Source organism: Phoxinus phoxinus, assembly GCF_949152265.1.
Source record: "Phoxinus phoxinus genome assembly, chromosome: 14".
Classification (NCBI taxonomy): Eukaryota; Metazoa; Chordata; class Actinopteri; order Cypriniformes; family Leuciscidae; genus Phoxinus; species Phoxinus phoxinus.
The window spans coordinates 2,102,908-2,129,390 of NC_136889.1; the positions used below are offsets into that span (position 1 = coordinate 2,102,908).

Genomic DNA, 26,483 nt, shown 5'->3' on the forward strand with positions numbered 1-26,483 from the left:
CGCAAGCCAATCACTTGTTTTGTCCCGGTAGGAATTAATGAGCTGTGTTTTTTGAAGATTAAATACACTAGAGTCACTCAATTTTTATACTCTCTTTTTCAAAGTACTTACATTTTAATTATTATAAAGACAGTTTAAGCCAATTTGAAAAAAAGTTATTTAGACAATTCTTACCTACCCTACCTTTAATCTGTTACTTGAATTCAATATGACTAAAACTAACACATGTTTTTCCGATTGCTGTTTTTCCTCTTCAGTCTATCTCATCTAAATCATGTTTTTGAGTCTATGCCATTTATGGTTATATTAATAGATGTCAAATTTGAGATGTATTAAAGGACATATTTGTTAGGTTTATACAGTAAATGTGTTGAGTCCTGAGAAAAGCCTCGGAGATAATGCGGCGCTCCGAACGATCTTCCACAGGGATCCCTCAGAGGATGAATGGGAAAGTGAGCGGCAGGGTGTCCGTGGGGAGCTCGCCGGTGCCGGTGGACTTCGCCAGTAACGATCTCCACTCGTATGTGGTGGTTAACGACGGCAGAGCGTATGTGGCCATCAGCGCCATCCCAGCGATCGTGGGCTTCTCTCTTCAGCCGCTGTCGTCCGTCGGGGGGGTCATCGGATGGGCTTTTGCACTTCAGCAGCCGGGCTTTAAGAATGGCTTCAGCATCATCGGTGAGATTTTCATATTGTGGGAAGTCATTGGTGGTGGTTGAGGAGATTAATAATAATAATAATATTGCATTTTATTTTTAAGGCGCCTTTCAAACCACTCAAGGTCACCATACAACAAGTTTTAGATATTTAGATCAACCTCAATATTGAGACTTTTAAAAAGGGACTAAAAACATTTATTTTTAGGAGGACTTTTAACTATGTCTATTTTTATTTTATATTGATGTTTTTACCATGCATTTATGATCTTAACTGTAGCACTTTGAGATTTGCTACAAATGTAAAGTGCATTACAAATAAAATATATTATTACTAATTAGATCATACTTTTTAGATTCGTGTAAAGCTCTTTGAGTACCGAGAAAAGTGCTTTATAAATGTAACGAATTATTATTGTTATCATAAGTCGTCAATAAAAGCCATCTCACTTTAAATGGCAGTGTTATATCAAAATGAAAAGAAAATGTTATTTAGATCAGGAGTTTTTCTATGGAAGCTTGTTTCTATCCGAATAAAAAAATCTTAAAGATAATTGTGACTTTTTATCTCGCCGTCCTGAAATTTTTTTTATGTACCACAATTCGGATTTTATCACAATTCTGAGAAAAAAAGTCACTCACAATTTTGACTTTTTTCTTGTGTGATATTAAAGTTATTAAGTCAGAATCGTAAGATAAAAAGTTGAAAATACCGTTTTTATTTTTTTTATTCCACGGCGGAAACAAGCTTTTTCAGTGCTAAGGGGGTACATGGAAAAGTTAAGAGAAAAACTATGTAAAAAATAAATAAATTATAAAAAAACAAGACTAAATAAATATGTTTTAAAATTAATAAGTATATATTTGAAAATATGATTACAGTAAACGAATAAATAAATAATACATTTAACAGTACGGTACTATAGTGAGTAGGAAAAAATCATAACATTATGTAATGTGATCTAAATATTTTCTAAATGATATTATAAATAAATTTCTGCCTTTTAAATTTTAGATTTGGGGTCCATGGCATCTAAAATATCTAAAACCCCAGATTTACATAAATAATTATGTATTTCTTTCATAGAGATTCCTCATAGGTAATCGTCTTATTCTCTATTATGAAATATGCATATGATAATGTGTATTTCACTAAGTATAAATAACATCTAACAACTATTTTCTCTTGCAAATATCCTCTATTTAACATATAGCGTATTGAGAGGGTGCAGAAAGATCCAGATCAGTTTCAGTTCAAGCCGGAATACAGCAAATATTTCTTATGACACACCATCCCATTTACATTTACATTACATTTATGCATTTGGCAGACGCTTTTATCCAAAGCGACTTACATTGCATTTCAAGGTACACATTAACAGTCTTATCAGTTCTTGCTTTCCCTGGGAATTGAACCCATGACCTTGGCGTTGCAAGCGCCAACGCTCGACTATTTAAGCATTTTAAATCAATTCAGCAAACTCTAGTGTGCAAACACTCTTTGCTTTGACACATTGGTTTGAGTTGAAATGTTTGATGGAAAGCCAGCCTCACACTCCCATCTCTCAGGCGGAGAGTTCAAGCGCCGGGCCGACGTGACCTTCCAGCCGGGCGGAGAGAGGTTGACCGTCTCTCAGGAGTTCAAAGGCATCGATGAGCACGACCACCTGATGGTCGACACCAGACTCGAAGGAAAGATTCCCGAGGTTCCTCAGGGAGCCAAGGTTCAGATCGACCCCTACACCGAGATCTACCAGTACAGCAGCAACTGTGAGTCAAACATGCATGATTTCCCAGCATTCCCAGCATATTAATGACAAAATATACTGATAAAACTGTGTTTATCAGTTTGCAATAGTGCTTAAAAGCATCTAGTGTTTGTTTGGAAGTGAAAAAGAGAAAAAGAAATGCATGCAAAGTAAGATTATTTTTTTCAGCAAAGATGCATTAGATTGATCAAACTTGACAGTAAAGACATTTATAAAGTCACAAAATATTTATATTTCAAATAAATGCTGTTCTTTCGAATTTTCTATTCATCAAAGAATCCTGAAAAATTAAATGCATCACTGTTTCCACACAAATATGAACTGTTTTCAACATTGAAGTTTCTTGAGCATCAAATCATCATGTGACCCGCTCTGGCGAAATGAGTCGGAAGTCGCAACGTTCCAATTATGTGGAAAAACAATAAAATAATAGATTTTTTTGTTTTGTTTTTGTTGCTAATTTCAATGAACAGACATTCAAAAATAATCTCCCGAAGTTTCGTAGTCCAGATAATTGAGTAAAGGTATTTAAATGACTATTTAAGTTTACAAAGTTATACTAAATTCGCTGGAAATGAACATTGTTTTTCTCAACTCCTCTCGTCACCGGGGATCCCCTGAAGTGTCACGATCTCTGCTCTCCACATATGGTGTTACACGTTGTATAGAACCAATCAAAAAGCTTAGAAATGAACACAAACGCTGATCATTTGTCAATGGGAAGCCCCGTTTCGACTGACCGGCACGAGATTGGTCCAGCCGTCCTCTGTGTAAACAAGCTCAAGATCTCCTCAGAAAGATTAAATATTATTAATTTGAGAGATGTCGTGTTATATATTAATGTCTTTTGTCAAATTAAGCTGTAAAATAAATAGTTTATCCCTTTAAATGCAAAGGATTTTGAAAGATATCAACAAAAAATGGGCATAAAACTTTAAAAGCGATTTTCTCAGGTTTTCAATTGGAAAAAGAGGCAGACGACCATAATTCAAATGTGTATATCTTTACAACCATTCAAGGTATGACTTTGTCTAAGATATTATTTGAAAGCTTATGACAAAAATAATTTTGAAATTTGGGTCACTGTGACTCATTTTGCTGGATCAGATCACATATTACACTGATTTCTGAAGGATCATGTGACACTGAAGACTGGAGTAATGATGCTGAAAATTCAGCTTTGATCACAGGAATAAATTACACTTTATAATATTGTCACAGCTGTTTTACATTGTAATAATATTTCATAATTTTTTACAGTGTTTTTTTTTTCAAATAAATAAATGCAGCCTTGGTGAGCAGAAGAGACTAATTTTAAAACATGAAAAAAAAGTCACCAACCAAAAGTACAAGTGATTATTATTTTTCCTTTATTCAAGTCCTTTTGTGAAGCTTATTGATGCGTGTGTGTCTCTTCCTGTCAGTGATCTCCTCTTCATCGACACGGGAGTATGTGATCAATCTACAGGACGGTTCGACCCAGAGCAGAAGCTACACCTTCAGAGAAACCATCACGTTTCAGGGCTGCCAGCACGACGAACCCGGCAGAGCCACGCCGTCCGCACAGATGCTCAGCGTCGACCAGGTGTTCGTCATGTACGACATGGGCGAGCAGCTCTTGCGCTATGCCATGAGTAACAAGATTGGAGACGTCAACGGTGAGGGAAATATTTACCTACAGGCAAAAACACTTGAGATTTTAGGCTATTTGGCATTTAATAAAGTGTTGTATCAGACTAGCTTAAAGAAAACTTTCAAAATACACTTTTAAATGTTTATTTTTTTGCACTTTGTCTATTTGCGTCTGTAGATTACAATTACAATCCTTATCTATAGAGGCTGTGAGTTTGAGTCAGAAATCTCCTCCTCAGCAGCTTCACACACACCAAGCTTTAGGCTGTGTGTCCACCAAAGCGTTTTTTCACGTGGCTGGCGTGTTTTTTCAATTGTTTTCAATGGGAGTTTTTAACTGTCGCCGACAGTTGAAGAATGTTCAACTTTGGGTAAAACGCAGCGCTCATCACTAGCCGCGTTTCCATTACCCTTCAAATTGCGCAAATTGAAATTGCGAATTGAAAATACGCTCAATGGAAACACGTCAATTTCGCAAAAACTCTCGTTTATCGCAAAAAAGTTTTTACGCTCGCATGAGGAGGTTTTTCAGCAAATTCGAAAAAGGAATATTTCGCAAAACTGCAATGGAAACAGTTTTTGCGCATTTACAGTCACCTGCCTTAGAAGACGCGGTGTGTTTGGGGTCCGTGTACGCAAATAATAATAATTATCATCATAACATTTACTAGGCTACATATTTAGATGACGCTTTTATCCAAAAAAGGAACAAAGCAATTCGTCAAATGTCATTCATAATACGGGTTAGACAATAATAATACAGAGCTGAGATTATCACAAATAAACACAATATTTTGACGCATATCTAAGGGTATGTGTGGAGTGTGGAGCGCGCTGGATGGCACGGAGGCGCGGGCGTGAACACTTGCATTTTCCTATTAACAGTGAAACAACTTAATATAGCCTACTCTATAATTTCTGGTCATACAGAAAATAATAATACATTATTTGTAACTACTTTTATTTGTGTAAACAATAACAAGAAAATGTTGTGCTTTTGTAAAATAAAATAAAACAATCAGGCGCGTTTTCATGATCTCCGTGAACTGGAGCGCGAGAACTGAAACAAAATATAGCCTATATGTAGCTAATCCCGCTTGAAATGTCCACTTTAAAAATTCGAATCGAAAGCCAATACATTTAGTTCTGATTAAGTAATCCGTATGAAAGGTGCATTTCTCTCTAAAAGAGCATCTGCTTAACAGCGGAGATGGAGATGTTTTTAGCCGAGTTAGAATAATATTAATGGTTCTTCTTATTCAGTAGCCTACTGCGGGAAAATGTCAATTCCAGGTTCTAATTTGGCCTTAGAAAACCAGTAAAATCAACAAGTTTTCCATATTAATTTGTGAATATTTTACATGTTTAATAAAGGGGAAAAAAGTAATTAAACAAACATCTGAAAATTCGTCGATATTTACTTTTTTGCGCAGCAGTTGGTGTAGCCAGTTCAAATTAAAATTGTGGTGTTCAACTTTGCGTTTTAAAAAGAAAACCGTTTATTTTTCGTTTTTAAATTAGGGGTTTAAAAAGGAAAAAACGAATGGACACAAAAGTAGCCTACATGGATCGTTTGGAATAGGAGACAGAGTTCTTTATTAAATTCATAAAAGAAACAATAATTAGCCTATAGGAATACTGGATTCTAAACTTCAAAGAAATGCCACAATCAAAACCTCAGCGCAGAAATGAGGGTGAAACACCCAGAAACTCCTTATATTTCGTTTGGAATATAAGGGTCTTTCCCTGCCATTAATGCTTGGATAACACGTACGTCTCCATCCATTAATAATAATAATGTCTAATGCGGTGGCTGTGAGATTATATAAACCAACGTCCGCTGCCGTGATTTTTGGAATGACTTTATCGCGAGAGAAAAAAGGACGTTTTAGTCGCATAACATCAGTTAATGGAAACGCCGTCATTTCGCAATAGTTTTGTATCGATATTTAGATAAAAGCGCAAAATATTTGCGCAAATCTGTAATGGAAACGCGGCTACTGTCACTTTTTACCCAATTGTCCAATCACAGTGGAGGAGGGGCGGGACTAATACCACACGGACCAACGGATATTCTGTATCATAGCAACGAAGCGTCTCAACTGAAAAAAACCCCTGCGCTACCAAAACGCTCACATGCGCACATAGCTGGCTAAAAACGCTTTGGTGGACACACGGGCTTACAGTTTTATTCACATCTATATTCTGAAGGTTTTTACAGAGCGGTTTGTTCATATGTGACCCTGGACCACAAAACGAGTCACATGGGTCAATTTTTTGAAATTGAGATTTATACATAAAATCAATACTGAATAAATAAGCTTTCCATTGATGTGTGGTTTGTTAGGATAGGACAATATTTGGCCGAGATACAACTATTGAAAATCTGGAATCTGATGGAGCCAAAAAATCGAACTTTAAAGTTGTGCTTTTATGTTCACGATTGTGCTGCATTCACTCACAAAAATACATGTTTTATATATTTACGGTAGGAAATTTACTAAATATATTCATGGAACATGATCTTTACTTAATATCCTAATGATTTTTGGCATAAAAGAAAAATTTATAATTTTGACCCACACAATGTATAGTTGGCTATTGCCACAGATATACCCGTGCGGCTCCAGACTGGGTTTGTGTTCCAGGGTCACATATAACCAGTGGCGGGCCGTGCATTTCACACCTAGGCCTTCAGTGATGTCCACCCTGAATTAATAACTTTTAATAGTGTTTCAGCGCACGCACATACTCTCTATAATTGTTGTGAAATTCCTGTTTTTATTTTGCACCGGCCGTTATAGGGTTAATGCGGTGAGTTCGCGAAAGGCCGGGTAGAGAGAAACGAGCAATTGAGTTCGGCTTTTGTGTACAGTGGTTCTTGCGTTCCGATTATAAATTCAGAAACGGATCCTCATCCCTGTCTTATCCTTCAATGGCTATAGTATTAATGTTTGAAAAAAAGAAGTTGTTTCGATCATAAATTTACAAGAAAAATTAGGAAGAAAATCATATTCAACACGGAGAAAAACAGGGGCAAAAAATGCATTATAGCTACTCTCCAAAACTGATTTTTTTTTACACAAAATCCATCCATCCTTTCCTCAAAAAGACTTGAATTACTTGGTTGTAACATTACAGGTTGTCTGTGCTTTTCAGTCCCAGCAACCTTTTCTATCGCCATCGAGGCTAATGTGCTGAAAGTCGAGTCTGTCCCGTCGTATTTCTGTCATAAGTTTTAATTCGCTTTAGTGCTGAGAGTGTCTGCTCGACAGAAGCAGTAACGTTAAACAGGGGAAACACCGCAAAACATGACGATGTGTAACGTTACAGCTGACACAAGCTCTCACACAGATTTTTGAACGATATCATTGAGATCAGCGGGACTTTTGCCTTCAAAATCAGTCTGGCATAACTTTACATTGCAGTCAGTTCTGTTTTTACCCGGACAGATCGATAGAGGTCCGTGACTCTGCGTAAGCTGGATAAGGGTTTTTTTCCGGTAGGTTTGAACCTGCTGGTGGTCGAGGAAGGAAATAAACATTAATTTGTGGTTTGAAAAACTATTAAATCTACAGGTATTTTAGTTTACACAGTTCGCAACAGATGCGGTTAGCTAGCTCTGACTACCAGTAATAATAGTACACGCTCTGACCATCCAATCAAAGGGCGTGAAAATGCTTACGTTATTGTGTGCCTGCTAGATGGCCCCGGTGCAGTCAACTCGAAATCTGATTGGCTGATTAAATCTGACCGATTATCTGATTGGTTAAAGCAACAGTTTCATTGCCATTCATTTAAGCTACAGGCGCCAGCACTATCGATTCTGAAGGCCTCGAAGCAGATATATTTGACCCTGGCAACACATGATGGCTGAAATATGATTGGATAAAAGCACTAAAATAAATATACACCACTGGAAGCAGCGCAACCAAGAGAAAAGCTATGAAATTATGAGAACGGACTATTGGGAATAATTTAATACTCATTCATAAAAATATATATTAAAGTGCAAGTCAGTGATTCTCATAGTGTTTAGGCCAGCAGAGAAGGCCTTGCTGGCCCTGACGGCCCACCACTGCATATAACATTTCCCCTTTATGGCTGTTGACAGTATTTTATTTATTTATGAAGTGATAAAAAGAGATGTAAAAACATTTAATATGTCATCCAAATCAAACAAGAATTTTGAAGCTGGCTTTATTGAAATGTATGCAATTGAGTGCATATTTAATTTATAATTAAATATGTAATGTCACACGCTGTGGTATTGCAAGAACAAAACATGTCTTTTTCTTTAAAATGGTTACATTAATAGTGTTTGTTATATATATTTTTTTGTTAACGACTTTATTCAACTTTTGATGTTCTTCTGTGTGTGTCTCTGAGTGAGTTCACGTAGTGTAACAGCGCAGCGCTTCTGGGTTGTACGTCAGAACGGAGGCTCACTATTGGCCAGCATCACACGCATCACACACATGACCAGCGTCGGACAATAGTGAGCTTTCGTTCTGACGAAGCGCTGCCTCACACAGAAGAAAATCAAGAGTTGAATAAAGTCGTTATTTTTGTTTTTTTGCGCACAAAAAGTATTCTGGTCGCTTGTTAAACTTAAGGTTGAGCCTCTGTAGTCACTTAAACTATTTTAAACATTGTCTTTACTAACTTTCTGGGCCGGCAAGTTTCAATTACAATAGAAGCCTATGGAGGAGTGAGACAGCTCTCAGATTTAATCACTAATATCTTCATTTGTGTTCAGAAGATGAACAAAAGTCTTAAGCCTGGAACACACCAAGCCGACGGTCGGCCGTCGGACAGTTTTTGTGCGTCGGCCGACTAAGTGTCCTCAGTGTGTTCCGCACCGTCGGCTGAAATTGGTCCTCGTCGGCTTTGTTTTCGGCCGATTTGACATGTTGAATCGGCGTCGGGCCGTCGGTGAAAGAGGGAACTCTGATTGGCTGTTCAGCTTACTTAGAGTCAGTGCACGATAATAATAGCAAAAAAGTGAGCAAAGAAGTCAAAACGGTACAGATAGAAGGCTGTTCTAATGTTACGTTATCTTACCTGAATGTTCCTTGGTGAATATTTCAATATCAACATGAGCGAGTGGAATAAAGAAAGTGTGTAGCAGGATTTATATTCAAAACGGTAAGCACACATTGCTTTGTTTACGGTTTGTGTATCTGCAGCCTGCAGCGTCGGTTTCCCTTTTTGAATGACGAATATAGACAAATATATCTGCAGAAATAGACAGTTGTCACATTTACACGCAGGCGCAGAACGCGCATTCTAGCTGACAGTCGGCTGTAGTAAAAAGTGCAGCTTTTACCCCGATGCGAGGCGACAACACAGTCGGCTTTCATCAGCGCTAGTTCGTCGGCGTCTGCTTGGTGTGTTCCAGGCTTTACGGGGTTGGAACAACATGAGGGAGAGTAATTACTGACAGAGTTTACATTTTCGGGTGAACTAACCCTTTATTGTATATTCACAATAGTTGATTCTTATATAAAATCCACAGGAGGACAGACGGAAGAGAACGCTTGCTTCACCGGGAGACACGGCTGCGATACTAACGCCGTATGCAGACCCGGGCAAGGAAACCAGTTCACGTGCGACTGTGCCGCGGGCTTCACTGGAGACGGAAGCACTTGCAATGGTACGGTGCTGTGGGATAATAGTGAGATTTTACCTCAATTACATCTATCCTCAGTGTATCGTTTCAATTAAAACCATTTCCTATTTAATTTCCCTCCTAAAACGGCTACTAATCTTCTTCCTTCAGAAGGGAAATCGATTTTCTTCATGAAAGTAGATGGCTTCCTAAGGGGGTCGCTAAGCAATCTTCTAATCAGATGTTAAAATTGTCTCCATGTCCACATAAATATTCCCCCAGACCTCTAAAGATGTGACCCATCCCTTGATGCTAAGAGGAAATTGCTCAAAAACGGGACAGATGTTATCTTAAAAAGATGCAATTATGAGCCGATGGTATCATCGTTAGTGATCCGTGGGAATGTGACTGTGAGGAAGTCTATTGTTTATGATAGCATTAAAGCGGTTGTGGAAATACTCACTAAAGCCCGGTTCAGCAAGTTTAGTCTGCTTTCCTTTTCTCATTAGACATCGATGAATGCAGGGAAACCCCTCAGATCTGTGGGCCGAACGCCGTCTGCAACAACCAGCCGGGAACGTTTCGCTGCGAGTGTCAGGACGGCTTCCAGTTCGCTAGCGATGGACAGACATGTGTTGGTATGTGAGTCAGTACATGTTTATGTCTGTTTGTGTTCATCATCATTATTTGTTGACAGAATCCCCCTCTATAAAGCTAAGATTTGCGTCATAAAATTTCCACATTGTAAAAACATCTAAAGTAATGGTCCAAACATAATCTAAAGAAAACATGGACTGGTTTTACAGACAAGGCTTAGATTAAGGCCTTAGTTCAATTAGGACATTTAAGTATCCTTTATAAATGTGCCTTAGAAAAAAAAAACATTACTGCTGTGCATCTTGAGATAAAACAATGGCACTGGTTTATTTTAGGTTGCTTTCAGTTAAAACAGATCAAACATGCATTTTAGTCTGAGACTAGGACCCCCCCCCCCCCCCCCCCCCCCCCAGAAGCTTTTTTTCCCCTTGCTTTTTTCCCCTCGGGCCGAACCCGACCCGAGTCCGACAGGCATAAAGATATTTATGTCCGAGCCCGACCCGAGGCCGACAGTTAAAATCCCATTTTTTTTCTCATACTAATGACACATGTACGTTTCTTTGTGTGGAAAGCCCGCTTTTATTAAGCAACTGTAGGAACGCATTCGGAAATGTCAACAGATGTGCGCACGGAGCAACAAGTGCACTTAACACAGGCGCGTATGCACGTGTTTCGTTGCACGGCTACATAAACAAATGTCCGCACACAGGAAGACAGATGTTATGGTAATATTTTACATGTATTTTAATTACAAAACAAACTTTTGCATCAAGTGAAAGCATCAGGCACATTGGCTACCTACATAATAAGCTGTTAAAAAAAAAAAAAATTCAATGCCTTATCGCGCTGATGTGACCGAGCCTGACCCGAACCCGAACATAATTTCTAAATATCTGTCCGAACCCGGTCGGGTCGGGTATCCATCCTCTAGTTAGCGGTAGCATAAGCCATCAGGCAAGTGTTATTTAAATAAACTCCTGATGTACTTACAAACTTTCCAATGCCTCGTTTTATGAGTACTCACTTGAGATATTTAAGAGATCTCTTGTACAGGTGAAACTCAAAAACTGAGAATATGGTGCAAAAGTTCATTTATTTCAGTAATTCAACTTAAAAGGTGAAACTAATATATTATATAGACTCAAAGTGAGATATTTCAAGCCTTTATTTGTTATAATTGTGATGATTATGGCTTACAGCTTATGAAAACCCCAAATTTAAAATTAGAATATTATGTAAAGGTTTTCATAAGCTGTAAGCCATAATCATCACAATTATAACAAATAAAGGCTTGAAATATCTCACTTTGCATGTAATGAGTCTATATAATATATTAGTTTAATCTTTAAAGTTGAATTACTGAAATAAATGAACTTTTGCACCATATTCTAAGTTTTCGAGTTTCACCTGTAGATTAAAATAAACTGGTTTTATTGAATCCGACGTTTTGTGTTGTCCTGTAGAAGTGCACCGCCCCGTGGACCCGTGCCGCACCGACACTCACGACTGTGACGTCCCTGAGCGCGCTCGCTGTAGTTACACCGGCGGATCCTCCTACATCTGCTCCTGCTTGCCGGGATTCATGGGAGATGGACGAAGCTGTCAGGGTGAGTTACTACTCCTCTGTTCCAGCTGTCTCTACCTCTCTATACCAGAGACGCTTTAATTTATAAGACAAGAAGAATGCACACCATTTTATGCGAAACAGTACTAGTTGACTAATGAGTTTCATATGCATTTTTACAGTTGCATTCATCTGTGCAGTAGTGATCATGTGCATGATGAAACTGTAAATTAGCGATAATTTAATGTTTCTTTTTTTCAGCAGATATTCGGTATTGATTGATCCATTGATTTATTCTGCCTTACCATGTCTGGTCAATGGATAGTGTACATTTTCTGGTTTTAAATATTTGTAATATTTATATTTAAATTGTTTGATGTTAATATTTTTATTTAATTTGAATTCAGTAATTTGCTATTATAACAATTGCGTTAATATCGGCAAATCTTCATTAGTTGTCAGAGAAATGTAAAAAGTTTCTATAAATCAGTGTCATGTTTTATTTTTGCTCCTGATAAGTTCATTATAGATATGGTTGAGCACTTTATGTCGAGTATAAATTACTTGATATGATGCTTATACTTCTGTTTCCAATTCAATCACAACTCCTTAATTTATCTGCCTTTTTGCACTTGCTTTACTTTTACATTTAACTCAATCAACATTTAATTTGGTTTATTATTTCAATATAATACATTTATTTACAACAGCAAACGAACCAAAACCCACAACGACACTGAGCAAGCATAAATATAGTAAACAATAGGATAAGAACGACAAATAATTTCCATTTTTACTATGTATAAGTCACTTTGGATAAAAAATGAATACGATTTTATCAGTAAAATAAAGAAATTTTAAAGCTACGTGACATTTCTCACCATCGATGTAATAACGGTGCTGTTCTTGTCTTGAGGTGTGGTAACTGTAGTATAAGCGGAATAATCTGCTCCGCTTCACGTCGTGGCCACATGACCACCTCAGGTGTGCATTATTTTCTAATAATTAAATGGTCCGTCGTCAATTGTTCCTTACTTATTAAACATTTTAAAGGAACACGCCGACTTTTTGGGACTTGAGCTTATTCCCCGTATCCCCCAGAGTTAGATAAGTCCACACACACCCTTTTCATCTCCGTGCGTGCCGTAACTCTGTCTGACACACCCACCGCTAGCCTAGCTTAGCACAAAGACTGGAGGTAAACGGCTCCAGCTAGCATACTGCTCCCAATAAGTGACAAAATAACGCCAACATTTCCCTATTTACATGTTATGATTTGTATAGTCACAACGTGTACAAATAACAAGGTCACATGAGACACAGCCATCTTCTAACCGTATATACTGGGAACTATATTCTCAGAAGGCGAAGCACTGCTACTTCTGCGGCGGGATTAGCGCAACACTAGCTGGAGCCGTTTACCTCCAGTCTTTGTGCTAAGCTAGGCTAGCGGTGGGTGCGTCAGACAGAGTTACGGCACGCACGGAGATGAGAAGGGTGTGTGTGGACTTATCTAACTCTGGGGGATACCGGGAATAAGCTAAAGTCCCAAAAAGTCGGCATGTTCCTTTAACTGTGTTTATCTGTCATGCAAATGAATCTTAATGGTATAAAAATGGGCGTTTCTTTCTTTCAGACATAGACGAGTGTCAGGTGAGCCAGTGTCATGAGAATGCCGTTTGTTTCAACACACCTGGATCTTTCAGCTGTCAATGCAACGCTGGTTTTTATGGCGACGGATTCCGCTGCTCTACAGGTAGATGCCGGCTTTAAATGAAGATCAGTTCTGTCTTTTGTTTTTTATCACTTGGAGTCTAAGTGTTCTTCATTCTTTTCATTCACTCATACAAACCCAAAGTATTTATTACTGGCATATTTAGGGCAAAATTCATTAGGTTTTTGCATGTTGTGGTTTGTACATCAGGCTTAAAGGAGAACTCCGGTCAATTTTAACATTGAGCTCAATTTTTTGTAAATTTGGAGTGCTGTCAATACAGAGAACAACGACAAAAATCGGTGTTGCCTACACTGTGTTATCCTCTTTTTAAAATTTGCACCCTATTGACTTGAATGGGGTCTAATTTTAAACCTGCTTTTATTTCTCTTATCATCCTTGATGTGTCATTACAAGTGCCCAGCCATGTTGAGTGATTCCTTCAGAGTGAACACGAGTGAATCTGACTGCAGTAGATGTGAAAGATATTAATAAAAATGATGTTATTTCAGCCAGCGCACAGACCTGTATTTAGTTCCTGTTTTCGGTCGAAGTCCAAAGTAGTCGATTGTCGAGTTCACGCGCATAGGTTTAGTTACCTATGATCACGCGCGTGAACTCGACAATCGACTACTTTGGACTTCGACCGAAAACAGGAACTAAATACAGGTATCTCTTAAAAAGAGGATAACACGGTGTAGGCAACACCGATTTTTGTCGTTGTTCTCTGTATTGACAGCACTCCAAATTTACTAAAAATTGAGCTCAATGTTAAAATTGACCGGAGTTCTCCTTTAACCCCCTGGGGTCGGCAAACGCGCGGGCGCGTTTTGCTCGTTTTTTTTTACATAGCAGCAAAATAGACCTAAAATACTCAGTCAGTTTTGGTCATACAGCCTTAAGAAATATGAGAAAATAAGCTGTTAAATGTCTACTTTTTTATGTGTCCACTTACAATCGAAATAAAACATTGTGCTTTTGTAAAATAAAGAAAGTAAACAGGGAGTGCTTTATGCCTCTCCGTCTCCGTGAACTTTTTTTCTGAAGCACGTTTCTAAATTTAAACAAATCTCAGCGAATACTATTCACTCAGACATGAGCTATATATCTCTATAATAATTTAAGTGTGTAGTTTTAAATTATCTAATTCAAAACTAAAACAAATATTCTCTGTTTATGTAATCTATATAAAAAGAGCGAGAGATCAGCTGTGCTCATTATCCTTCTGGCACCTCATTACTCCGCTAATGTGACACGCCCATCGAGAGCGCGCGCGCTATTCAAACGCAGATAATCTGAAGCAACACATGCAAACCAGTCAACGCCCACAACAGCTGGACAACACGCTCGCTGTGAGGAATAATAATATCGTGATAATCCTGGAAATTTTACCTCAAACGTGCTGGAGTAGCCGAACAACGGATCCAGCTGCAGATCATCAGTAAGTGCTTTGTTCTAATCGCGATATGAAATGGTGTCTGTAAACCGCAAAAGACTGTTTAAATTTGAATCGCGTTTCTGTGTTTGAATGAATGCACGGCACATATGCATGTTGTTTACTACAGCTCGCGCGAGTTTCGCTTTTAGCAAACTATCTATATTGCCTACTGAGATGAGTAAAAATCGACTGAATACGTTGAAATAAAATGTATTTGTATAAGCAACATATTAAACTGCAAATTAACATTTATGCCCTAATATATATTATAAAAGACCATATGTTACAGACGAAATATGAAAGACAAAATTTCGTTTTGGATAGATTATTTATAAAGCTTTTACTGCCACATCAAAACCTAATTTACAAGGTGCAAACAAAATCTTAAAAGGTCAATATAAGCCTTCTCTATAAATTATTTTTGTGTTTTATTAGTGACAAATTTGGGGAGAGGATAGCCTACATAATCCAAAACTTTCTGAAAATACGAATGAGAATTAACTGCACAATTACTAGAAATGTTTACCTTGGATATTATACAATTTGCAAGCATACAGTTTGTGGAAAAATACACTTTTTTTCAAGATGTTTCCAACTCTGAACCAATTCTGTAGTAATATATATGTATATATATATATATATATATATATACCGGTATATATATGTATGTATGTATATATGTATGTATATATGTGTGTGTGTTGTCTTTGCATTTTTTCTTGTAGCCACAGTGACACCTAAGGCTCATTAGTATGCACTGCAGCATTAGCAGGTCTTTGTCTTCAGGTGTGAATGAGGACATTATTCATGACCTTCTTGGATCATTCACGCCCACCTGCATATTGCCTTTCCAAACAAAAAGTGTCTTACAAAATTTAAATCAATCTATTGTTTAATGTGAACGATTAGCCCGGATGATTTTCAGATCATTTTGAAGTAAATACTCTAGCCGACAAGATCCATTAGTCAAAAGTATTGTGGGAATATGTGAAGTTGGTCGTTTGTGGTCTTATATCAGACAATTTAAGTTTGAGTTTTTTGAATAACCACGCATAAATAATATTCTCTCAAAAATGCAAACATGTACATATATGTTGCTCACATATTATGATAGTCATGTTCGTGCTAAATAGAGTGTAATTACACCTTTGCCATTAATATGTTTATAAGCAACTGAAAAAAATACAAATATCAGGGCATTTCAAAACATCCCAAGGGCCCCAAAAACACCTTAGACTCCAGAGGGTTAAAGGAGTAGTTCACTTCAGAAAAATAACATTTCCTGATAATTTACTCATCCCCATGTCATCCAAAGATGTTCATGTCTTTCTTTCTTCAGTTGAAAAGAAATTAAGGTTTTTGAGGAAAACATTCCAGGATTTTTCTGCATATAGTGACTTGGTTATCAATGGTTTGAAGGTCCAAATGTGAGTTTCAGTGCAGCTTCAAAGGCTCGACACGATCCCAGCCGAGGAATAAGAGTCTTATCTATCCAAACCATTGGCAATTTTCAACAAAAAAAAACATATATACATTAAATGGCGCCACACATTACGTAATCACGTTGAAAGGTCACGCATGACCTAGGCGGTACAGACCTAGTGTTACAAAGTGAACGTGCAAAGACTAAGTCAAACGCCATTTACAAAAAAATAAAAGGTAAAATAACGATGTCGGACCATTTTGAGTTTTTCGCCCTATCCTACATTTTCCACTTACGTCAGGTTACCGCATGACCTTTCAAACGTGATTACGTAATGCGTGAAGTCATGGACGTGCAAGACGAACATTTGTGGTTAAAAAGTATATACCGTATTTTCCGGACTATAAATCGCTCCGGACTATAAGTCGCATCAGTCAAAAAATGCGTCATGAAAAGGGAAAAAACATATATAAGTCGCACTGGACTATAAGTCGCATTTATTTAGAAATGTATTTCACAAAATCCAAGACCACGAACAGACATTTAATCTGGAAAGGTTATCCAGCTCCACAACAGCACACAGAACAACAGCTGAATAGTGTCCGGTGTGTTAGCGTAACACATTAACAGTTATTCAGCTCCACATTAGCATAAAGAACATATACCTGGGAGGCTGAATAGGCTAAATTAACATTAGCCAGCGAGTCCAACAAGTTACCGGTCAGCAAGTTCCCCGAGCTCCCGATCTCATTCCTCAACACTGAATACATTGAGTTCTTCCTCGGTATCGCTTCTGAACAACTCCCCTAACTAGAGCGCCCTCTCGCTTCTGTAGACGGTAATGTTTTCTCTTGGTTCATCTCAGTCAGTATGAATTTATTTTGATATATAAGTCGCACCTGACTATAAGTCGCAAGACCAGCCAAACTGAAAAAAAAATGTCTTTATAAAATGGCCGCTGGTTTGTCTAGATAAGACTCTTATTCCTCGGCTGGGATCGTGTCGAGACTTTGAAGCTGCACTGAAACTCACATTTGGACCTTCAACCCGTTGGACCATTAAAGTCACTATATGGAGAAACATCTTGGAAGGCTTTCCTCAAAAACCTTCATTTCTTTTCGACTGAAGAAAGAAAGACATGAATATCTTAGATGACGATGGGGAGAGTAAATTATCTGGAAATTTTAACTCTGAAGTGAAGCATCCAGCCTTGAGCAACACTACAGTATCGCAAAGTTTCAATGTCTCAGGCGAAAAGGAAGCTGAGAGCTGTTTTTACCCACAGTTCAAACCACAAACCTTATCAGTCGTTCTAATGACAGACGACCCTCAACTCTTTAAATATTACAACATGACCTGACATCTTGACCTCTGAGTTTGAGGTTAAACCCTGCCGTCGTGAATATGAGCTCGACAGCTGCATGTCTGCTGGGAACTGGCCAGTTGCTTTGGTTTCTCAGAGTTTTAAGACCCAATGAAATCAATATCGTTGAGTTTTCTGACTTTTAGTCCATGTTTCTGAGCTGGAAGGTCATCTGTGTACTAGTGTAGTCCTAAAAATTACCAGAATAAACTTTTATGCGGAAATGTTTGGGGTCGGTGAGATTTTTGTGATGCTCTTGAAAGAAGTCTCTTCTGCTCACCAAGGCTGCATTTATTTAAAGGGGTCATGACATGTTTTTTTTAATTTTATTATTATGTTCCCTTAGGTGCAAATATAGTATTACTATAGGTTTTTTTACAAAAAACTTTTAAAATGTAGTGATTTATGACCTTTTCCCTGTTTCTCATCCTCTGATTCACACAGTCTGTTTTGGGGGTGTTTCCCCTTTAAGAGTTCAGTGTTAACGCCCACTGTTATGATTGGCTAACGTCAGTGCCTATGCATCAATTATTAAAGGAGAACTCCGGTCAATTTTAACATTGAGCTCAATTTTTAGTAAATTTGGAGTGCTGTCAATACAGAGAACAACGACAAAAATCGGTGTTGCCTACACCGTGTTATCCTATTTTTAAGTAGTCGATTGTCGAGTTCACGCGCGTGATCATAGTAACTAAACCTATGCGCGTGAACTCGACAATCGACTACTTTGGACTTCCACCGAAAACAGGAACTAAATACAGGTATTTGCGCTGGCTGATATAACATCATTTTTATTAATATCTTTCACATCTACTGCAGTCAGATTCACTCGTGTTCACTCTTAAGGAATCACTCAACATGGCTGGGCACTTGTAATGACACATCAAATATGTTAAGAGGATAAAAGCAGGTTTAAAACTTGCCCCATTCAAGTCAATAGGGTGCAAATTTTTAAAATAGGATAACACAGTGTAGGCAACACCGATTTTTGTCGTTGTTCTCTGTATTGACAGCACTCCAAATTTACAAAAAATTGAGCTCAATGTTAAAATTGACCGGAGTTCTCCTTTAACGCCCCCAGCCAGAATATTTGCGGATTCAGCGTATTTAAAAAGTAGTTTAAAGTTTTAAACACATTACTTACAGTTTGCGTCGTCGTTGTTGAGCCCAGAATAGTCGGCACGGACTTATCTTTGAGCAACAGTTTTCTGGCAAAGCCAGCATCATTTTGGGATTTGTTCTCAAAACAGTCATCCTTCAAATGTACAGAACAAACGCTTAAACTAACACTGCCGTGACTGGGACGTCCGCAAAAAATAAAGTGCATCCATTTTCCCTGACGACTGGATCTTTCGCAGCGTATTCAAAGATGTTGTTTGTCCACAGCCAGGAACAGCACATCTGCGGCATCGTAATTTCCCTGTACACAGACCCACTCGCTGTCCGTCGACTGAACACTTGTGAGGCGCGCAGCGCGCGGGCGCAACAATTATCCGAAATGAGCGTAGTTGTCTTGCGCTTTAAGTAGGGGTGAGGAAAAAAAATCGATTCTTAGATGCATCGCGATGCGGACGTGAACGATTCTGAATCGATTCACAAATGCCAAAAATCGATTTTCAAAAAAAATAAAATAATAATTATTATTCAAAAATCGATAATAACGTAATATTGACGGAACGCAAAAAAGACGGAACTCAAGCGTGGAAACAATATTGTCAAAGCTTCCACCCGGCTCGGAAAGGGCAAAGCGCATTACACAATCAATCGCAACTTTTATTGCCAAGGATTTGCATCCAGTCGTTGAGAACCAGGGACGTCCCATCTCGGAGATATTTTACAGACACAGCGATCCCCACACTCTACAACAAGACCAAAACTGAAGTCATGGAATCACTGAAGAAAGCGGGTAGGAGCTGTAACATGTGATGCGTGGACATCCGTATTTTATGTTAATAGAGATTCAGAATATGTTGAAGTTTGTTATAATTTGTTATTGTTGTGATTTTTACTGTAGTGAATTTACTGTTGTGAAATGGAAAATCAATAATCGAGAATCGAGAATCGTTAATAATCGAAAATCGACTGTAATCGAATCGGGACTTCAATAATCGTAATCGAATCGAATCGGGAAATCAGACAGATTAACCACCCCTAGCTTTAAGCGTAGTTGTCTTGTGCCGGAGGCGGTCGTATGCAAACGCTGGTACGTCACTTCGTACAGTGACGTCACTTCTTACCATGGATCCAGAACGAGCTGTATTTAGAGCTTGATTAAATAAATGATTCGTTTATAATGGGGAGGACGTCTTAAGCTATGAAACTTGCAGGACGTTTAAATGGTACAAAGACCTCTTATATACCAAAAGATCAAGGCAAATTTGGTTTCTCATGTCATGACCCCTTTAAACAATTTCAAATAGCTGTTTTCGAATGTAAATATATTGTAAAATGTAATTTATTCCTATGATCAAAGCTTAATCTTCAGCATCAGTCTTCAGTGTCACATGACCCTTCAGAAATGTATAGGTTTAAGTGTGTGTGTGTGTTTTGTTCAGATCATGAGAAGACACGCTGCGAGCTGCATAGGGAGAGCATTCTGGGCTCTGGGTTTGAGCCTCGTGGTCCTCGTCCTATGCCCGGTCAGTATGTGCCGACATGTGATGCCCAGGGCGCGTACGAGTCCATGCAGTGTCACGCCAGCATTAGGCAGTGCTGGTGTGTGGATCGTGATGGACAGGAGATCTCTGGCACTCGCATGGGAACCGGACGCTTTCCTGAGTGTGAGTCCTCCACATGCTTTACGCATAGGCCCTGCTTACACCTGGTAATAAAGGGTTAAAGGAGAACTCCGGTCAATTTTAACATTGAGCTAATTTTTTTGTAAATTTGGAGTGCTGTCAATTAGAGGATGGGTACCCGACGGGCCGGGCCGGGTTCGGACAGATATTTAGAAATGATGTTCGGGTTCGGGTCGGGCTCGGTCACATCAGCGCGATAAGGCATTGGACATTTTAAATTTAAAACAGCTTATGTAGGTAGCCAATGTGCCTGATGCTTTCACTTGATGCAAACGATCGTTTTTGTGATTAAAATACTTGTAAAATATTACCATAACATCTGTCTTCCTGTGTGCGGACATTTGTTTATGTAGCCGTGACAACGAAACACGTGCATAATGTGCGCGCGCCTGTGTCAAGAACGCTTGTTGCTCCGCGTGCTGATGCGCTTGTCATTTCCGCTGTTGACATTTCCGATTGCCTTCCTACAGTTGCTTAATAAAAGCGGGCTTTCCACACAAACAAACGTACAATTGTCATTAGTATGAGAAAAAAAATGGAATTTTAACTGCCGGTCTCGGGTCGGGCTCGAACATAAATATCTTTATGCCTGTCGGGCTCGGGTCGGGTTCGGTTACTGCTCTGTCGGACGCGGGCCGGGCTCGGACTGAAAAATTCGGCCCGATCCGCACTCTACTGTCAATAAAAATGATGTTATATCAGCCAGCGCACATACCTGTATTTACATCCTGTTTTCGGTCGAAGTCCAAAGTAGTCGATTGTCGAGTTCACGCGCTTAGGTTTAGTTACCTATGATCACGCGCGTGAACTCGACAATCGAAATTGGTATGTGCGCTGGCTGATATAACATAATTTTTATTCATATTTTTCACATCTACTGCAGTCAGATTCACTCGTGTTCACTCTGAAGGAATCATCTAACATGGCTGGGCACTTGTAATGACACATTAAGGATGTTAAGAGGCTAAAAGCAGGTTTAAAACAACTTGCCCCATTGAAGTCAACAGGGTGCAAATTTTAAAAAGAGGATAACACGGTGTAGGCAACACCGATTGTTCTCTGTATTGACAGCACTCCAAATTTACAAAAAAAATGAGCTCAATGTTAAAATTGACCGGAGTTCTCCTTTAATTCACCCAAAAATTATGTCAGTAATCACTCTCCCTCATGTTGTTCAACCCCGTAAGACTTCCTTCATCTTCGGAACACAAATGAAGATATTTTTGATTAAATCTGAGAGCTGTCTCACTCCTTTGTTTTGTCCAACTCCAACGTTTTGAGCTTGTCCACTTTCAAACACTTCCAGAGGTAGTTGGAAACACATGCGACCGGATTGCTTTCGTAGTGTAAACGCTCATGTGATCGAATGTGTTCGAACGGCCACCACAGACGCCTGCTCTCTGACTACTGACCTAATGAGTAAACATTAATGGAAGACACACGGGATTTAAACTGTCGGCTGGGGACCCAATATTGGTTTGAAGAGGATCAATCATCATTCATCATTCCTGATTTCTAACACACACTCGCAGCGTTCCGACTGGTCACTAAAGCTGCTGCTCTCCGTATATGTTTTTCTGTTTTCTCTGGTCGCGTTAAATTGCACAAGCTAATTTTGTCCAAAAGATCTGAAAAAGCCCATACATTTGCCCTCCCATAGACCCTCACCTGGAAGAAATCAGGACAGAAGTTTTTGAAAGTGGACAAAAGAGGTGGATTAAAACACCAGGTGTGAACGGGAATGTGTCTCTCCCTCGTCTACTTGTGGTCCGATCGACCAAAAACACATTTAATACCAGCTGTAAACAAGACCTACAGGACACTTATATGTGTCTTTAAATGTCTCACAATATGGACACTTTAAAATATCTACATTTCATAATTCCAAAAGTTCAAATATCTTAATATTTTTCAGGGTTTACACTTTGTAAAACTTACACTTTACACGTTACTTCCAATGAATTTTTTACTCACAAATAGCAATTTCTATTAAAGGATAATTCCGGTATTTAACACCTTGAGTCTATATTGTAGTTTGTTTTGGATGAACAAGAGTGGTAGACAACATTTTTTTGACAATGGTTCCTCTCTCGAGTTTTTGACTATAAAAGAATTGGCCATGGACCCATTTAACATTGGAGTCAATGGGCATGTCCGAAAATGTCATTAAAACAGCCAATAATGTTCGTTTACAAAACTGTGCAACTCACCGAGTGGTTAGTGGTGTTAGTTGATGTTCCAGAAACAAAAAGTGTTGCGAAATACAGTTTCTGTCGTGTTTTATTCGTCATTTTCAAGCACTCAGTCCTTCAACAGAATTCAATGGGATTTTACAAAATGACGAATAAAACACGACAGAAACTGTATTTCGCAACACTTTTTGTTTCTGGAACATCAACTAACACCACTAACCACTCGGTGAGTTTAACAGTTTTGTAAACGAACATTATTGGCTGTTTTAATGACATTTTCGGACATGCCCATTGACTCCAATGTTAAATGGGTCCATGGCCAATTCTTTTATAGTCAAAAACTCGAGAGAGGAACCATTGTCAAAAAAATGTTGTCTACCACTCTTGTTCATCCAAAACAAACTACAATATAGACTCAAGGTGTTAAATACCGGAATTATCCTTTAAAATACTATTAAAATATTTTAGAGCTTGACAATAAGTATTATAATAAAATTAATAACATATAAAAACCATGTCTTCTTAAGATTTTATTTGTTTCCAATCACACCTAAAATTCCCTTACACCTTAATTTTTTCAGCTACACCTTTAAAAAAAAAAGCAATTTCTTTAAAAGCAAATATCTCCCTTTGCTTTGAACTTTGAGCGTTGTAACTTTGCAGATGTTGTTTATGATCAAACAGCAACATTACACACTAACTACAGTTAGAAAAGTTAAATCATAATCAACCACCCCTTTAAAGCTAGTTTGTCATTTTAAATAATTTTTAGCCATCTTGCGTCCCGGTCTGAAGTGTGTTACGGCCTCTTGGTTGAGAACCACTGGGAAAATACCTACATAAGCAGCTCTTTAGGTTTTTGGTACAAAGCTAAAGTTTTTACTGCCACATTGATGATTTTCTGTACATAAAGGTAGTGAGTTCACATAGTAATTTTATATTCCTCTTCTGTTCCTCAGGCGCTGGTGATAATTTCCCCGGCCCGATTAGACCAACACCCAACCCTAACATTAGTCCTTTGCCTCCCGGCAGTCACATCCTCTTCACCCAGAGCGGGAAGATTGAGTACGTTCCTCTGGAAGGTCATGACCTGAAGAAGAATGAAGCCAAGACTGCACTGCACCTCCCGGTAAAGCTTTAACCCAGCGTGTCTGTTAGTGTAATGTGGAAGAAGAGAGTTTAAACTAGTGATGAGAGAAACAAAGCTTTTTGAAACTTTGAAACAATAGCTTTGCAAAACGATTCACTGTTTTGCAGTTTTTCTCGATTGTTTACACACATTTTCTGAAAGCATGCCTCATATTCTCAGAACTCTACACACAAATAAAAAAACACACACAATGGGCAAAGCACCTCAATTCTCCTGCAAAATGAAACTTTACATTCAAAACAGTGTTATTTCTTCTCAAAATGGTATTTTGTTTTCAAATGACACTTATAGACATTTATAAGAACCAGTTGAACACTGATGTGCTCAATGTAAAACACTGATAAATGGAAAACACTTCTTCTCCATTCATCATAATGACTTAAGCCTTTTTTTTTCAGTGTTACACTTACTACAGACAGTACATACATAAGTGTGTTGAAAAATATTTGAGAATGTTGTTTTTATACTCAGATCACACAAATACAGGGTAACAAATATATTTTATTTTTCCCACAAAAACAACGTACACACAGTGTACATCCCAACCAACACAAAGTTGCACATACAGTGGTCTACATACAAAACAACAGAAGAATTTACTGTATACAGTTACAGTAAAAAAAAATTAATGCCCTTTTATGCTAAAGCTCTGATTGCTAATTGTAAAACTGTGACGGGTGTTTGCCCGTGTGATGAGTCAGTGTGCATATTTGAATGGCAGTGTGTTCCTTGTGAAAACAAGAGATTTTCTGCATGAAAATTGTGCCAAATGCAGAGAATTGTGTGTAGTGTTTTAAGAAAAGTGTGTTTTAGAGCTGCAGTTTGAGTGTAAAGCAGGAGTTGTGCTTGTAGTTTAGCAGGGGGCAGGTTCAGGGGGTGGGTGCGTGAGTAGTCTCGCGTAGCCAGACCTTCAGACTGACGGCTGAAGGTCTGGAATTCATAGCAGCTTTCTTTGGCCAAGGCCCGCCTATAAGGCCGTTTGACCGACATGTCAAACAACCAATTACAGTTCGTTTCGTTCAGCGTCACGTTTCGGGGCGTGGAAATGTCCCCACAACAACAGACCGGCGTGCAACAAGTCTCCACTAAGTGCCTCAAACAAAACTCCTGGACATCTCTTAAAGAGTCTATGCCGTGAACCTCGCATACTTTCTACGTTTAGCTGATCTTGATAAATGCTCATTGTCACTCATGTAAACACAACAGTTTTTCTTCCGCAATCACACGTCTGCGCTTTGTTTCCCCCCGGAAATCCGATAAAATTCAACCAATCAGATGACGACTTCGACATTCCTGAAGTGTTTCCAGTTAAGTGTACCATATGCATCAGACGTTTAGCCAACGTTCCGTGGGCGTGACGTCTGAGGCTGAGACTAGTGCGTGAGTTACATGTTGTGGTCATTGTGTCTCAAGTACCAGTATTTGTGTGTAAACAAAACGCTCAAAGCGGCAGGTGACGCCTGCTGGTCAGAAAGGTGTAAAACATGCATAAAAACAACTTTTGAAATGTAAATGTAATCAACAAATGAAGCCTTGAGATGAAAAACCATATAAGTCCATATTTTAAAATTTTGAATACCGGTAATAATAATTCATTACATTTATATAGCGCTTTTCTCAGCACTCAAAGCGCTTTACATAGAAGGGGGGAATCTCCTCAACCACCAACTGGATGATGCGACGGCAGCCATATTGCGCCACACATACACCACCAGTCCAATCAGTGTATGGGGTTTAACGTCTCATCCGAAGGACGGCGCTCTTTGTCAGTATAGTGTCCCCGTCACTACACTGGGGCGTTAGGACCCACACAGACCACAGGGTGAGCGCCCCCTGCTGGCCTCACTAACACCTCTACCAGCAGCAACCTGGTTTTCCCAGGAGTCTCCCATCCAAGTACTAACCAGGCTCATCCCTGCTTAGCTTCAGTGGGCCACCAGTCTTGGGCTACAGGGTGATATGGCTGCTATGTAGACTTGACTATGTAGAAGTGCTTGTGTGGATGTGTGTTTAGTCTGAATGCACATGTTTTGCTCTGTGGATTCATCCAGAAGTCTCTGCCCTGATTCATTCCCTGCTGCTTTTGAGGCTCTGGTATGCATTAGTGCAAAGCCTGTTTAGGGATGTTAGCAACTTAAGAGTGAACGTGTCACTGTGGTCTGTGTTCTGCTCGTAGTTTGTCTCTCTCGGCTGAATTGATGATAACCCGGAGCCAGAGAACTGCTGGGGGGGGGGGGGGGGGGGGGGGGGGGGGGGATCGCTGGGGAATTTTAGGATTGCCTAACTCTGTTTTTCTTGGAAATGTTCGTATGAGAGAAATTGTGTTTATCGGAGCCATATGCTGCCTCTGCTGATTACATAACCTCCATCGGCATTTAGCCGGATGAATGTGAGGAGAGATTCCAGGAGAAACACACCAGACAATTTACTTAAGAAAATGATGTTAGCATGCATGTTTTCTGCAGACGCCCTGGACTGAACTGGTACTTAGTAAGTGTAAAAATGTGCATTACAGGTCAAAAGAGTGGGGTTTGTGAGATTTTTAAAAATTATTTTTATTATGAAAAATGCAGTAA

General features: G+C 38.9%; 1 protein-coding gene across 2 annotated transcripts in view; it reads left to right on the forward strand.

Moving 5' to 3' along the window:
- The window catches only part of nid1a (nidogen 1a), a 73,199-nt gene that overhangs the window by 27,049 nt on the left and 19,667 nt on the right, over nt 1-26,483 (forward strand). For both annotated transcript variants that reach the window (XM_079636299.1, XM_079636298.1), the window contains exons 6-14: nt 427-678; nt 2,226-2,426; nt 3,850-4,083; nt 9,576-9,713; nt 10,178-10,306; nt 11,729-11,872; nt 13,466-13,585; nt 20,323-20,547; nt 23,717-23,886. In XM_079636299.1, the coding sequence (XP_079492425.1) occupies nt 427-678; nt 2,226-2,426; nt 3,850-4,083; nt 9,576-9,713; nt 10,178-10,306; nt 11,729-11,872; nt 13,466-13,585; nt 20,323-20,547; nt 23,717-23,886 (1,613 nt within the window). The remainder of the gene's footprint in view (nt 1-426; nt 679-2,225; nt 2,427-3,849; nt 4,084-9,575; nt 9,714-10,177; nt 10,307-11,728; nt 11,873-13,465; nt 13,586-20,322; nt 20,548-23,716; nt 23,887-26,483) is intronic.